This window comes from Solanum tuberosum, unplaced genomic scaffold (assembly GCF_000226075.1).
Source record: "Solanum tuberosum cultivar DM 1-3 516 R44 unplaced genomic scaffold, SolTub_3.0 scf00072, whole genome shotgun sequence".
In the NCBI taxonomy this organism is placed as follows: domain Eukaryota; kingdom Viridiplantae; phylum Streptophyta; class Magnoliopsida; order Solanales; family Solanaceae; genus Solanum; species Solanum tuberosum.
Window position 1 is genome coordinate 1059853 of NW_006238999.1, and position 16383 is coordinate 1076235.

Consider the following 16383-nt stretch of genomic DNA (forward strand, 5'->3'; position numbering starts at 1 on the left):
CCTTTCTTAATGAATAAAAGGGGCTAGGTGTGTGGGGGAAAAGGATCACCCAACACTAAAAGCTCACATACCTTGATAGGGATCACCCCCGACGAAAACCCACGATGATCTCCTTGCTTGATCTCCTCTTCTTCTCTTCTTCTTCTCTTCTTCTCTTCTTCTTCTCTCAAAACCCTCACTCTCACTCCTTTTAAAATGGTAAAACTGATCAAAATGATCAGCCTAACACATTTATATAACCAAAATAAAAGGCTAGGGAAAAGACCAAAATACCCTTAATTTTCCGGACGGATTCCTTGCCCGACTGCCCAACTTTCAAAGGCCATAACTCGCTCATACGAACTCGGAATTGAGCAAACTCGGCGGCGTTAGAAAGATCATTCCACGAACTTTGTAACCATAACTGGAACTACTCCTAACTCATCCTGAGCTAGGAGTTACGACTGCTCAAAGTTGGCCAAAAATTCACTGATTTCCATACTTAGCCAAATTTCCAAAACTTTAAAATTCTTTCCAAAAATGAAAATTTTCAATTCTAAGCCTCTTCAATTATTTCACATTGCCGGATGTTACAAGAAGCAAAACACAACTAACTGAAATCTAAAACATGGAAAAAGATCTCAACATCTGATACATCAAAAAATTTGTTTTTTTGCAGCAAATTCCGATATGGTGGAGATGGTATTACTGGGGCTCTCCAGTAGCATGGACAATATATGGTCTTGTAACATCTCAGGTAGGCGATAAGGACGATAACATTGAGGTACCAGGCGTTGGCGAAATACCATTAAAGCTGTTTTTAAAAGAATATTTGGGATTTGAGTATGAATTCTTGGGAGTTGTTGCTGTTGCTCATGTTGCTTGGGTTGTTCTGTTCTGCTTTGTTTTTGCCTATGGCATCAAGTTCTTGAATTTCCAAAGGAGATAAAATGAACTTGATAAAGTTTAGTGTACACATAAAATGTACATAAAGCTAAGCAAAGAAAACAGTTGTTGCTCAGACTCTCCAAAAATGTTGTCTAACTTGTGTCGAATCCTCCAAAATGCACTACTTTTGAAGAATCTGGCATGCACATGACGATATTTTTCAAAAAGTCCGAGCAACATAGATCATCATACTATTTTTTTCTTCCATGCTACTCAAGATAGTTCATTTTGTGTCATGTATATGATATATTAATTTTGATGTATAAATTTCTTCTGTAAGAGATTTTCTCTTGAACTCTTGTGATGTTAAGTAAGTAGTACTCTACATTTTTTTTTGTAATTTATTTAAGGGAAAAGACTCAAATATACCATCGAACTTTGAGAAAAGGCTCATCTATGTCATCCGTTAAAAGTTTGGATCATCTCGTCAAATTTACTTGCATTTATCAATTCCTCTCATCAAATTTTAGCCTATGAAAATATAACTCGTCTAAACTTGGAAATAGCTCAAGTCAGTCTATCTAAAAGTTTGGATCAAACTCATCAACAAACCTATCAAAACATAGAAAAACAAGTTTTTTTTTTTAAAAAAGTTTAGTTTGATTTAGTTATGATAAATAAAAGGAAAAAAAAACTTATATTAGTTTGATTTGGTAACTAAACAAATTATTCAAGAACAAACAAATGAAAAAGAAGAGATTTTAAGTTGAACGCCGATTTTAATCCATACAAATGTAACACAACCCGCCCGACCATTTGATACCTCGTATGTGTGCATTCTACTTATTTAACATCACAAGAGTTGAAGAGAAATTTATACATCAAAATTAAATAAATATATGATCTATATTGCTTGAATTCTTCAAAAATGTTACCAGGTACGTGTTAGATCCTCCAAAAGTAGTGCATTCTTGAAGGATCCAACACAAGTTTGATAACATTTATGTGTACACAAAACTATGTATTGTCTTCAAGTTAATTTATCTCCTTTGGAAATTCAAGAACTTTATGCCATAAGCAAAAACAAAGGAGAACAGAACAGCCCAAGCAACATGAGCAACAGCAACAACTCCCAAGAAGTCATACTCAAATCCCAAATAATCTTTTAAAAATAGCTTTAATGGTATTTCGCCAACGCCTGGTACCTCAACGTTATCGTTCTTGTCACCTACAAGAGATGTTACAAGACCGTATATCGTCCATGCTACTGGAGAACCCCAGTAATACCATCTCCACCATATTGGAATTTGCTGCAAAAGCAAACATTTTGATGTTATCAGATGCAAAGATCTTTTTCCATGTTATAGATTTCAGTTCAGTGTTCTGCTTATTTTTTATGTGACGATGACATGAATTGAGCTCAAATGGAACAACAAGGTTTCATATAGCGGACCTTAACTTGTTAGTGTACGAGGCATACATGTTGTTGTTGTTGTTCTGCTTCTTTTAGACTAAAATTGTGTGTTTACATAGTACTTCTAAGATTCATAGGTCGGATTTGTTTCAGTGCTGCTAATTTACGTTCATCTTATTACTTAAACATGCAATGTGGAAAGTTGCAATTAAAATTAAACGGACCAAAAAGGAAAGTAGGACAAACAGATTGAAACGGAGAGAGTAGGATTTAACTTATATACACCGATAGTGTAAAGAATTTTACACTAGTAGTGTATTTAAGCTTGTTCTAGGTTACTGATTCCATTCTCTGGGGATGATTAAATGTATAGAAATGAAACGCATTTTGATATTGTACTTACCAGTCTAGGGATAAGGAAACCAGAGAACAAGTTCCAAAAGCTGAGGAAGAATGTCATGACGATGGCAGCAATCTGGTAGTTTGGAGTGAGTGCTACAAGCATCATTCCGTACATTGTGAAGTAAACGAAGCACATGAAAATGAAGAAATAGAACCAAAAGAATTTAGCAGCAGTCCAGTGAAAACCGATCATTGAGTACAGAAGGAGGCTGTAAATAACAGTCTGGATCGCGATGTAGATAGTCTCTATGGCCACCTGCAGAGGGCAAAAGAAAAGATTTAGTTCTTCGACGATGACTTGATTCTACATATATAGACATAGACATAATACATAAACAAACACTCAAACTTGGCTTCAGCTAGAAAGTAAGCACTCCAACTTTGAGAGTGCACATCTAGACTCGTCAACTTGGTCTCAACTGACAACTAAGCACTCCAACCAAAACTCACGGTGTGTCGTGGACACCCGACGCTGAAGTGACACATAAATTTTGGAGCTGACTAGATGATCATTTTGTAGGTTGGAGTGTTCAACTAACATAGTGGTGATGAGTTGAGGTGGCATACTAAAGGAACGCGTACTTGTCAGTGATCAGTTGATGCCAAGTTTGAGTGTTTGTGTATGTATTATGCGTATAGACATATTTTTTCTAAGAGGAAACTTATACTATACAAGTAATGTTCTGTTGGTGCTTCCCTTACCTGAGCGAATGCATAAGGCAGCGCAGAATACATCCCTGCTCCTCTTTCTCGATAAAAGACTGTTCTTTCTACCGCCACAACTGACTGCACAGTTGAAGTGTTTGTTCCGCCAAGGAACATAACAGCAGCATACATAGCTCCCAGTAGATTCAATAGGTCTTGCAGTTTGTACCTGTTTATATTATCCCGTCAAGTTAAACAAGCAGGGAATTCCATGAAATGAGGCCTAGTTGATTGATTTGTCGATTAAAACAGAAGGAGCAAGACGATGACTTACATTTTGTTCCCTTTATCCCAGAAGATAATTCCAAATATGATCCCTATAATTGCTGTCATGAAAAACCTTACGGCATTATATTGCGGATGTCTCCAATAGGATAAGTGTTGTTTCCAAAAGCAAGCCTTGCACTGATCAACAAACGGTTGTGAATATTTCGTAGGGAAATGAAGGTCTTGGGACCCTGGTACTGGAACACTTAGTTGTTTGATTAGTTCTTGATTCCGCCTGTGAAAGTTGAATTGTAAACGACGGTGAGCTAGTTAGTAACACAGTACTGAAATTAAAATGAAAAAGACTATGTCATCTTCTTATTACCTATATAGATCCGAGTTCGCATAAATGTCTCCAAAGTCCACATTTAGTTGACCCTCAACTGCTGGAGTGGTGATATCCAACATCCAAGTAGCCGGATTATATCCCTCTTTTACTGTTGGAACTCCTGGAACAGACTGGAAAAAAGCGGTTTTTAGTTACTGATTTATCTATACTGTAAGTGGCGACAACTTGAAAATTTTGGCTGAGATGATACACACTTGAAAATACTCAATCAATAGGCGAGAATGATGTCCGAGAGGCCCTGCATAAATGACTTGTCCTCCTCTTTTCATTAACAACAGCTGCAAAGGTATTCATTCACGTGAGAAGAACAGCAGCACACAAGAATTGCAGATTTGTGAAAGTTATACTCCCTTAGCTTCGTTCTATTTTATAAGAAGGTGTTTAACTGAGCACGAAGTTTAATAAAGAAATAAAGTCTTTTGGAACTTGTAGGCTAAACATGACATATTCGTGGCTATAAAATCATGTCACTATGAGTAAAACGGCAAGTTTAAATTGAACTGACTCCAAATATAGAAAGTTGCCATTCTTTTTGGTAGACTTAAAAGAAAAGAGTGACACATAAAATAGAACCGACGGAGCATAAGACAATATTCCAATCATTTACCTCATCAAAAGCTTCAAATATATCTATGCTTGGCTGGTGGATAGTGCACACGACAGTTCGGCCTGTATCTACTGTATTTCTCACAGTTCGCATAACAATTGCCGCTGCTCTAGCATCAAGTCCTGATGTAGGTTCATCCATAAAAATAATAGATGGATTTGCTACCAGTTCAACAGCTATGGTCAGTCTTTTTCTTTGTTCAGTTGAGAGACCATCTACCCCTGGCAGGCCAACTAGACAATTCTGGAGAGGATTCAACTCGACTAGTTCCATTACTTCCTCGACAAAATTCTGAACAAAAACACTAGGCAAGTTAGTCCTTCACCTTCTTTTCGCTGAAAATTAACAGGCCTATTTGCCTCAATCCAAAGAAAGATGGGATTATCTATCCTGTATTGTGATGATTCATCATAATAGAATGGCTTTATGCTGGCTGTCAGCCTATCGTGACCCTCCTTTTTTATCGGATTTGGGACAGACAATGCGAGCAAGCTCACACTGGCAGATTTATTTTAAAATTGCTTTAACAGAAAGATGCTTATTCAATGGATATTGCAAGGTTTTGAAGCAGAAGCAGAAGCAAAAATGAGACTTTTGCGGACATGAACATGATAAAAACAAAAGGGACAGCAACGATGGGAGCAAATACCTTCCTAGTTTCCTTTTTGACATCTGGGGAGAGACGCAACCACGCTGAATATATCAATGACTCATAAACAGTAACATGTGGAGAATGAATGTCATTCTGTTCACAATAACCACTTATCCGAGCAAAAGTTGATTGGTTTTTCAGATAACCAGAAATGATGATACTTCCGTCAGTGTAGCCACCAGTTTTTCTTCCTGCTAAGACATCCATCAAAGTAGTCTTCCCAGCTCCACTTACACCAACTAAGGCTGTAAGGACTCCAGGTCTGAAAGTGCCACTAACATCTCGTAACAATTGGAGACGAGTCTCTTCAATTCCTTGGGATTTCATTTCCTGACAGGCATACAACCGGATGATGAGTAATAAATTAAGCATAACAGTATCAATGCTTACAACACGAAGAATGTTTCTTACTTCTGGCATATCGACATAGTAATTGACATGGTTAAATGCAAGTGACAATGGCTGGAAAGGAAGCACCATTCCTCTTTTTTTGGATGCTCTTTTGTCAATACTCGAGTTGTTCCTCACAGCCATATCTATACCTGCAACAATCATTCAGCATATGACCAAATTTATCATGATCAGTACAATAACCTTCGTTTATATATATTTTTCAGCATCTAAACCAAGCTATAAATTTTCGAACCTTCAAATGTTGCGGTGGTAGATGCTGAACTCTTCTCTGTTGATTCTTTGGGGCTACGGTTTCTTTGCTCATTTTTCTTACTTTTGTCGTCATCCATACTAACAGATGTAGAATCAGCAAATGCTGCATTTTATTTACAAGAATGGATGAGAGAGCAACAAATAAGTTTCCAAAATTTTAAATAGAAGAGAGAATATCTAGCTTACGGTTTAAGTAAGTCAGCGCCAAGATGAAGCATAAGTTGAAGAGAAATGAGAAGGCAAATAGGGCAATGATACATATCCAGAACATATAATCATCTGAATACATGCTCCTTGACTTAAGAAGAACCTTTCCCACCGTTTCCTCGGAGAAACTAGTGTCATTGTTATGCTGAAAAACAAAAGATTGGTATGTAACGATAATGAAAATTTGATGGTAGTCACTGTTTGTGAACATAATTGTATAGCTTACAGTACTCCATCTTGTGTCCAGAAACTCATTGATCGCTATTGCATTCTGTGCATATGACATTGGAGATGCATAGTAGCCCCATTTTATCCATGGTTCGAGGTCATCTAACAACAATAAATAAGCAGTTGAATTAAGAATATTGGTCATTTATGTCCACCTATAGACCCCTGATGTACAAATTAACAATCTGTAACTGAACTAGTCTTCTGTTATAAAGAAATTTATCAATCTAGAGGGTGTCATAACGAACCTTTTGCGACAATGAAACCACCAAGCACAAAGACTATCAGTAGACTGAAAGTGCCAATAGTGCTTGCAACTACTAGAGTCCTTCCAATTGCAGCAATAAAGCGGAAGAGAGACAACGCCATCTGGTGCAGAGCGAAAAATACCAAGAATTGACGGAAAAACCTGAAAATTTTCCGAGGTCCAGATAATAGAAGTTTGATCAGTTTGAGATCATTATATTCCTATATATTCATACTGACCATGAATCATAATTTGGTTTCTAGGAGTGAACGGTGGTACATACCTACTTGCAGCAGGAGCAAAACCAATGGTATAATAAGTAAGGACAACCCATATCAATGATTCCATGAAGGAGAGGGGGATCCTTAAAAGCCAAATGGGGAGAGCAAAAGCCCAGGCAGGATAAAATAGAGAATCTCTTTGTTTAAAGAACACGGGAAGTCTGAAAATGATCATTGCAAGCTCTGCTGCACCGTTAAACATCACATTGATTAGGCTGAAAAACAATGCCCCGTAAAATTTGCCTCCGTCTGCAATCTGTCCAACTTTCATTTCTGTCCTAAAGAATACCGTAAAGGTTATTATTGACATGACAGTAATCTGGAATGTCTTGAACATGTATAAGAATGAATTTCGCTTTATTAATAGCCATTCCCTTGATAAACATGCCTTGAAGAGTTCCATGTTGGAGATACCATATTTTTCTGTGACAAGTGCAGCAGGATGGGCTTTGCTTTTGTCATAAGCAACTTCTAGTTCATCGAGAAGTTCACGTCCAACACGAAAATTGCTAAAACGTTCTGCGAATTCAGCCACTGTAATGAATCTGTAAGGTTGGTTTTCTCTGAACCAATATTGTTCTTGGTCCTTTAGAGAAGTAACCTCTTGGAGAAAGTCAGCAATTCCTTTCCTTTCTGGACATTTAAATCCAACACTCTCGAAAAACTCAAGCACGTTCTCACGTGGACCTTGGTAGACTATGCGTCCTTCTGAGAGCAAAATAATGTCATCGAAAAGTTCAAAAGTTTCAGGTGCAGGTTGAAGAAGGGATATTATCATAGTTACATCCATTATATGGACCATCTGTCTCATGTATTTGACAATTTGAAATGTTGTAGAACTGTCGAGGCCCGTTGAGATTTCATCCATAAAGAAAACTTTAGCAGGACCAACCAACATTTCTCCTGTATTCAGTAAAAAGTTGAGACAAATGTCATATAGTGAATATGCCATGAGAAACTGATCAAACAAGTCAAATAATGATATACTCGTTTGACTCGACATGAAATTCAAGAATGAAAGAAACATTTTCATCACATACTAAAAGTTCTCTTAGAACTCGTAGTATTAAACATGCCATAACATTTATTTTAAAACCATATCATTACGGGCAAGTGAGAAGTTTAAAGTTGAAGAATTTCCAAATATTGAGGAAATGGATGGAGCAATAGTTTAGAAACCTGTCGTCAGCCGCTTCTTCTGTCCACCTGATATACCTCTTCTCATCTGATCACCTACCATTATATCAGCACATATATCCAGCCCAAGAAGCTGCAGATTTCCTCGATAATAAGACACCCCTAATCCGGTTCTTAAATGCATGGAATAATTATTACTAATATCAAGATCTAACCTTAAGAACATAGTCCGTGACTAGACTTGATTCTTGGCCTGCAACTGCTATAGCTTTCATAAATGCATCTATCTCGGGATCTGGTTTGATTCCCAATTCCTTTTCGCGTCTTGACAGTTCTGTGAGGAGATCATATCTTGTTCCAACTCCTAAACTACGTCCGGCAAAATCCAACGTCTCTCTGACTGTCATCTCTCCATGATGAAGGTCATGCTGACTGATATAAGCACAAGTCCTTTGAGGAATAAAATATGAGAGCTCATGACCACAATAACTGATTTTTCCGGCGACCTAAGCACACAAACTAGTAGTTAGATATACATCATAGATTAAACACTTCACGCTGTAATTTCTCAACGTTGAAGAATCACATACTCTCAGATCCTTGTCTGGCACTCCAGCAAGTGATTTTAGCAATGTAGTTTTCCCACCTCCCGGAGGCCCAAGAAGTAGTATCATCCTATAAGATACAACAAGCACAATGTACTTTTCTGAGACTCCATTCGACGATAAAGCACATTTCAAAATAAGATGATTTTGGAAACTTCGCCAAATAGACAATAGATGGAGTGTCCATTTGACGAAAAACACTTTTTAAAAGTAAGCAGATCTTTGAAGCATCACCAAACAGACTACAGATGGAATGTCGTTTATTGAACATACCTTGATGGTTTTATAATTCCACTTACATCACGAAGTATCTTGACAGCCCTTTTCTTCGAAGGGACAAGCTTGATTTTTTCAAGAGCCCCCTATGAAATTTGAACATAAAAAAGAAACTTGATTAGGACAAGTACCTTACTGCACCGAGTGCTCATTCTACTAGAAAAATTAAACAACATAGAACCTCAGAATCAATATAATTGTTGAAAGGAAATAATACCTCTACAAAGTTGATGGTAGCATTCCACAGAGTAGGTAATGCTCTAGATCCATCATATGTATCTCCTTCGATGGAAAGATGCTCGTAACGAACTTCAATTTTTGGAATATCAATCCCAACCCTATATCATGCAAAAAAAAATCCTATTGATATACACATAATTTGCATATTTGGAACAATATCAAAACACCAAAATAAGATATTATTGAAAACTATGAGACACAATGTCCTCAATAGACAGAGTTATCCGATTCTTGAGATGGTAGATGAGGTAGCAAATACCTGATAAAATAGTCGAGGTGTGCAAAAACTGACCCCGATAATGAATATCAAGAAAGATAAAAGTGTTTTACCTATCAGTCCTATCTCTTAGCCTAAGAAGAAACCTCTCATTATCTTCTTCCACAATCCTAAGTATACTTTCCATCAACTGCTTTTTATCTTGCAAGCCAAGATTCGTTACATCGACTTCTTGATGAACAATCTTTCCATCATCCAATGTTTGCTTTAAAATCCCTTTCCTCAGCCTATCATATGTTGGAAGTCTCTCTATTGCAGCCCATTTTAGCTCGTCTTCATCGTCGTTTTCCCTCCCATTTCTCTGGAAAACATCACCTCCTGGTGCAGTTAAAACTTCTGTAACACTTGCTGAAGCCCAGCTTCTTACACTTGTTGATCCAAAACTCATTCTCCTGCTCCTACTCATCGATCGTCGGCTTAGAGACTTGTTCAATTCATCTTTGCTTATAGTTGCTGACATTTTCACCCTTTTATGTAAAACTCAAATTTACACCTTTGGAATCACCTGTAGTCAATTCAAGAATTTAGGATAACCAGAAAAGATTTAAACTTTCTGAATCAAACACTCTTTCCAGTTCAAGATTTTTCACCAAAGATCATATTTTTACGAGTTTTCTACCTTAAATATCACCAACTACATATCAAAACACATATCAACTCTTAGTTATTCCCTTCTACCTAAACGATGATGATATTTCAAGGAGAAAAACGGAACAACCGATAGTTGAGGCTTGTTTTGATAAAAAATTGATGATAATTCAGATAGGAAACTCTCACGTCTGAATACTTTAGGTATGTTTTCGACCATTACACATTGAATAAAGTTTACTCACTTTCAAGTTTCATATACAAAAAAGATTAAAATACAATGAATCAAATACCCTTTTTCATAATTCAAGAAACTCAAAAAATTTCACCTTTGTAATCCCCTGCTTCCAATTCAAGATTTGTTCAGCAACTTGATACCCACAAAAGACAACAGTCTGATGCACTAAGCTTCTGCTCCGGAATCACTATAGTATATTGTACGCAGTCTTACCGTACATTACAACTTGATATACACAAAAGATCATGGATAGTCTCTAAAACAAGAAGAAAACAAAAAAAAAAAAGTTGGATAGTCTCATTATATTGAGAAAAAAAACTCAATTTATTTGTATACACATCACTTTTTTTTTTGATGATTTCATCTTTATATATATATATACTGAAAAGAAAAAAACAAAGGAGGAGTCTTTTATCATGCAACGCCTAAATAGTCGTCCACTCAATGGCTTAAATTAAATAGAATGACATGATTTTTTTTCTAGATATCAAAATTTATATGATTTATATACATCTTCTAGAAAAAAGTAAACAGTAAATTCGACCAATTTTTTATATTCTCTCCATTTCATACTCCTTCTAGTAAAAATATTTTTACTAATTTATTTTTAATTTAATAATATTTTAACATAATTTTTTACTATATAAAATATAATTATACTGAATATATAATTATTGTCGCGTGAGAAAGGAACCAATGAATATGCATATTATATGGGAGTTAGGTGTATTTCCAATTGGAAAAAATTATTACTAATAATGATTTCTTAACAGACTTTTTATTTCTTAGCATTAACTTTATTTGACTAAAAAATAGGTTAGTTATGATTGGGTGAAAGTGTATAATATAAGATATTTGTTAACTAAGTGGATTGAATAGAATTTCAGTAGGTTAAATTAGGCCTAGTTATTAAATGGGCGAGATATCGAACCATTCAAAAGATACTTGACCTGTAATAGACGAAAATGTAGATCATAACTCAATTCGTCTAATTCTTACTAAATTTTAATTGCTTTATTTATTCTTTTATTAAATATTTACTACTTTGTAAAAAAAAAATTAATCATGATTATATATTTTAAAAAATATACATTTCCTGCGTTAATTTAGACTACATATTAACTCGATTATTAGTGAGCTGAAATAGATTGAACTATAAATAGGCAGATCAATAATCTGTTTAAACTTGAACGAATTTAATGAGTCGAATTTGATTTTATCACCGCTATATTACGTGTGAAAAAGGTATGGAGCCCAATAAATGCTAAAGTTTGACAAATCAATTTTCTTGGACCCACGGACTCATACTATTGTCTCTCAAGGTGCTTTCCTCACTAACTTAGTGCCTTATCTCATTTACTTGTGACTCACCACCAACTAACGTAGCGGAGTCAGAAATTTTAAATTTGAGTTTGGATCGATGCGATGGAGTTCTAAGGCATTGCTTCGTGTATCGTATGATGTTATACTTTGAATTATTCTTTTAATAGACTAACGCAATAACATTTTGTTTGATCTATTTAAGGTTGCTTATTAACATTTATAATTATTAGTGAAAATGGTTTAATAAATCCCTCAACTTTGCCATTTGGAGCTGATATGCCTCTTGTTATGAAAGTGGCTCATATATACCCTTACCGTTATATAAACGGCTCACATATGCCCCTACCGTTACAAAATGAGCTCACATATACCCTTCATTTAACGGAAGTGAAAAAATTAGATTTAAATTTATATTTTTGACTTTTAATTTTCTTAAAATTTATTTAGGGGTATATATGATTCTTCTAGCAAAGTTCAAGGTATATTTTAATCTTTTTCATACATAAATTATTTTTTGACTTCTTTGATTATAATTATTTGAGTTTCTTATTCTTATTTTATTTTTTTCTTTCATTCCTTAGTGTAAAGGAAAAAATTTAAAACTATTTTTTTGTGGCTATATTATAATTTAAAACTATTTTTTTTTTGTCTATATTGTAATTTAATTTTTGTATTTGAAGAAACAAATTTGGTCATCTATAATAAGTTTTACAAGAATATTAGTGAAACATAAATAAATTTGACCATCAAAATAATAAATCTAAATTAGTCATTGAAACCAAAAAAAGTAAAAAAAAAATGTTTTAGTAGGATTAAATATACTCACATGGGATTATATTTTTTTTAAAATAATAAAAAAAAATTCAACGAAAATTAATTTTTTTCATTTTCGTTAGAGGAAAAGGGCATATGTGAGTCGTTTGTATATGAATAGCGGTATATATGAGCCACTTTCATAACGAATGATATATCAGCTCTAAATGACAAGGTTGATGAATATATCAAACCATTTTCCCTAATTATTATTTAAGTGATTTGACAATGTAAAAATGCATTTACGTTATACTTCATTTAATTCCAAGGACAGATAATCATACAATAAAATGCCAAATGTAATGCATGCATGGTGCCATTGACCTTTTTTCTTCTTCGAATTTTATTATTAAGCTATCCGTCACAACCTCGATACGTGGTTATAAATTATAATCCCAATGTCAATCAATATTTATGAAAGAAATAAATATCTATGCTTATTTGTCAGATTTTCACAACCTCGATACGTGGTTATAAATTATAATCCCAATGTCAATCAATATTTATGAAAGAAATAAATATCTATGCTTATTTGTCAGATTTTCACAACCTCGATACGTGGTTATAAATTATAATCCCAATGTCAATCAATATTTATGAAAGAAATAAATATCTATGCTTATTTGTCAGAATTCATTAAAATTAACGTAGTCTAGTCCAGCTACTACAACCTTGGACATTTATTGATAAATGACATTTGTTTCACTTATTCAACTCTTGAGCTCAAATATAAGGAAATATAAAATAAAAGAAAAAAAATCATTAAAATTCAACATCAAGGCTTGTACTTTATGCTATAGGGATTGCACTTTCAATTTTTCAAAATGCAGAATTAATATATAAATAGACACTTTGACTTCGCCTCAATGGACAATCAAACACTCAAATTTAAAAAATACACATTTAAACATTTGAACATCTCAACTCGTTCTAACTGTGTCTCATAGACATCCAACACTGACGTGTCACATAAATTTTGGAGGTGTCTAGATAATTAATTTGTAAATTAAAATATTTAACTGTCATAATGAAAATAAATTAATGTGTCTAGATGTGTATCGTCAAAGTTGGAATGCTTAGTTGTTGCTTTATGTCTTGTGATGAAAACTGATTGTAAAATAAACTAAGTCAAATAAATATTATTAATTATTGACTAAATAACAATTTCATCATTGTAAATTAATTAATAAGATTTTAAGTCAAGATCACAACAATAAATTATTGACTAAAAAGTAACTTATATGTTGTGATAAATTACAGGAATCTCACTCGTGATCACTAATTACTTGCCTCCAAATTAACTTTTTATATTATTATTATTAATATATATTACTGTATTAATATATTAATCAAGTTAATTTTTCTTTTTTGAAAAAATTGTGCTTTCAATTACCTAACTTTTTAACTGTATAAAGTTTTTTTTTTCGTCCACGATGCTCTACTTTTACTATTTTGGGTCAATTTTGTTTTTTAATCTAAAATATGTCTTGTCACATATATTAACTTACTCGTATCAATAATGCTCAAAACGCATGAATACGCCAAAAACCAAAGATCAGTGATGGACTCTGTTTGAATTCAAATTTTGTGGGTTTATTGGTGACAACTTATAAAATGATACTCATCATTTTCAAAAGACGGAAGTCATTTTTTTTTTAAGTTTATGTATCACGAAATAGGAATTCAAGAGTATTTTAATTTTTTGTGTATATTAGTTCATTAATTATTTGAAATATGTGACCAGCTATGTTTGGTTCAAATTTTGTGGGTCTATTGGTAACGACCTATTAAATGATACTCATTGTTCTCGAAAGGCGAAAGCCTCCTTTTTGGAGTTTATGTATCACAAAATAGGAATTCAAGATTATCTCATTTTTTTTATGCATATTAATTCATGAATTTTCCAGATTATGTGTGATCGACTCTATTTGAGCTCAAATTTTGTGTATCCATCGGTGACGTCCTATTAAGCAATACTCCTTGTTTTCTAACGACAAACACCACTCTTTGGAATTTATGTTTCACGAAACAAGAATTCAGGATTATCTCAATTTTTTCGTGTATTCGTCCATGAATTTTCTGAAATATTTGTGACCAATTCAGTTTTAGGTCAAATTGTGTGTCCATTGATGACAGCCTATTAAATGAAACACATTGTTTTCAAACAACGAATTAACATCGCTTTTCTTGGAGTTTATGTTTCACAAAACAGGAATTCAGGAATATCTCGATTTCACTTTTAATTAGTTTATTAATTCCAAGCTTCACTGAGAGAAACTTTCAATCAAGAATAACTTTTTATTAAGAAGATTCATCTGTTACAATTGAACAAAGATTGAAACATCCTCACTTACATGAGATGTCTACAACTCATAATGATTTAACAATGACAAGAACCCTGAAATACTACTCGAAAATCGAGCTCAACGAAACTCATAAAAACGAAAAAAAAACAACAAATTTAGTTCACGAAATGACAGTTCTTCCTGATTTCACCCTTCCGTCCTGTGAGGACGTCTAAAGTTCCCATATGCACCATTGCATCCGCGAATTTCTTACCCCACACACGTCCATATCTCGCGTTAAAGTTCACCATTTTCGCGGTTTTAGGATCACTCATCAATGTTTGATCAGTAACTAAAAGTCCCTTCTTACTCTTTAAATCCATATAGTATTTGTTATCCAATTTGTTTGGTGTTATAACATCAAAATTAGTAGGATTTGCTACTCCTGTTCCATTTGTAAGTGATTCTGGTGGACAAATAGACTTCAACATCCTCTCGTATTCGCGATCAATTGGTAGATTTTGTTGCTTGTTTTGAGGGTATAGACGATTCGCGAAAACAGCACAATGAGCAATACCAATAGAATGTGCACCAGAGAGTGTTACCATTTCATCAACTGACATACCTTTTCTTGCAAAGCTTTTTATTAGCTCCTTGACACCAACAAACGGAGAGGGGAGATTGGCTAAGGCCTCGTCCTTGATGGAAACATGTCCATCACGACGTCCTGCTTGGACATTATAGTTTATCTTCCCAACATTGTATGAACTGTCACGAGCTGCAAAGGCAAGTATGTCAGCACACGAGACGGTTCCTGGACATGCAGCCTCGAGCTGCTTCTTAGCTTCATCGATCACCTCAAAACCTCGTAAACTGTTCTTGTTTGCTATGCTTTCCTTTTCTGAATTCAGTCCATCCAATAGTACAGATGCATCACATCCCTAAAGTACATAAGAAAGTATTAAGTTGATGAAATTATCAAGCGTAAAACTCTGTGATGATCACCTCATCTAAAAGCTTAATGAGACGGTAACTAACACAAGTAAAAGAAGTGTTTCCACGTATTTGTTACATAAGAAAACTCAGACCCACACGTAAAGAGGCATGTTGAGACATAACATTAGCTAGTAACTAAATGTGTGCTACACTTGTTAACAGCTTAACAGTTCAGATGAAATGATCACAGAGTTCAACACACAGACAAAATGTATGAGATCGTCAAGAGGACATTAGTACATTAGAACATAAAGACATCAACGTACCCTCACGAAGCAGTCATGAAAATGCAACCTGATAAGGCCAGCAGCAATGCCTGGATTACGAGTAACGGCTTTATACACAACATTTCTCACAATGGCTTCAGCAGAGGGACAAGTATAGCGATAGTAACCTACTTCAAGCGGACAGGAGGGTTGTCGTTTAGCCAACGATGAGACTGAAATAGACAAAATCAAACAAGAAACAAGTACAAAAACAGAACAATTAAAGCCCTTGGAATCCATCTTTTTTTTTCCAGCTAGCTACTAGTATGTCTTTTTTTCGCGCTTTAATCAAGTGAATGATGGATAATTTATGTAACAGCATGGAACATTTTATAGTTTGCAACTATGTAGTTATGGAATCTTTTGTCAATATTAAAAACAGAACATGTTTACCTGTAATACAAACTTTAAAATTGAAACTTTTTAAAAAAAATGTGTATGACTTTT

General features: G+C 34.4%; 3 protein-coding genes across 3 annotated transcripts in view; 1 reads left to right on the forward strand and 2 right to left on the reverse strand.

The window, feature by feature from the left end:
• The window catches only part of LOC102594095 (pleiotropic drug resistance protein 2-like), a 10690-nt gene extending 9452 nt beyond the window's left edge, over positions 1-1238 (forward strand). The window contains exon 20 of the mRNA XM_015308031.1: positions 659-1238. Within this exon, the coding sequence (XP_015163517.1) occupies positions 659-928 (270 nt within the window). The 3' untranslated portion in view covers positions 929-1238. The remainder of the gene's footprint in view (positions 1-658) is intronic.
• A 388-nt stretch (positions 1239-1626) lies between these two features.
• LOC102580487 (pleiotropic drug resistance protein 2-like) lies at positions 1627-10600 on the reverse strand. The gene is made up of 21 exons (XM_006345802.2): positions 10345-10600; positions 9481-9932; positions 9128-9248; positions 8908-8996; positions 8620-8704; positions 8245-8535; positions 8072-8162; positions 6895-7795; positions 6613-6773; positions 6363-6466; positions 6116-6281; positions 5910-6032; positions 5675-5805; positions 5261-5593; positions 4612-4902; positions 4199-4282; positions 3981-4114; positions 3663-3890; positions 3386-3557; positions 2685-2939; positions 1627-2177 (listed from the first exon to the last, which is right to left on the reverse strand). The coding sequence occupies exons 2-21, from the start codon at positions 9885-9887 to the stop codon at positions 1908-1910; spliced, it is 4437 nt and encodes a 1478-aa protein (XP_006345864.1). The 5' UTR covers positions 9888-9932; positions 10345-10600; the 3' UTR covers positions 1627-1907.
• A 4067-nt stretch (positions 10601-14667) lies between these two features.
• LOC102594431 (peroxidase 5-like) lies at positions 14668-16215 on the reverse strand. The gene is made up of 2 exons (XM_015308042.1): positions 15937-16215; positions 14668-15615 (listed from the first exon to the last, which is right to left on the reverse strand). The coding sequence occupies exons 1-2, from the start codon at positions 16174-16176 to the stop codon at positions 14851-14853; spliced, it is 1005 nt and encodes a 334-aa protein (XP_015163528.1). The 5' UTR covers positions 16177-16215; the 3' UTR covers positions 14668-14850.
• Between the last annotated feature and the right edge of the window lie 168 nt (positions 16216-16383).

Coding starts and splice junctions, on each gene's coding strand:
- LOC102580487 (XM_006345802.2), bottom strand. CDS start 9,887: ATGTCAGCAACTATAAGCAAAGATGAATTGAACAAGTCTCTAAGCCGA. Junction 8,536..8,619: donor TGCCAGACAAGGATCTGAGA/GTATGTGATTCT, acceptor TTGTGTGCTTAG/GTCGCCGGAAAAATCAGTTA. Junction 7,796..8,071: donor GAAGAAGCGGCTGACGACAG/GTTTCTAAACTA, acceptor TACTGAATACAG/GAGAAATGTTGGTTGGTCCT.
- LOC102594431 (XM_015308042.1), bottom strand. CDS start 16,176: ATGGATTCCAAGGGCTTTAATTGTTCTGTTTTTGTACTTGTTTCTTGT. Junction 15,616..15,936: donor TTCATGACTGCTTCGTGAGG/GTACGTTGATGT, acceptor TATGTACTTTAG/GGATGTGATGCATCTGTACT.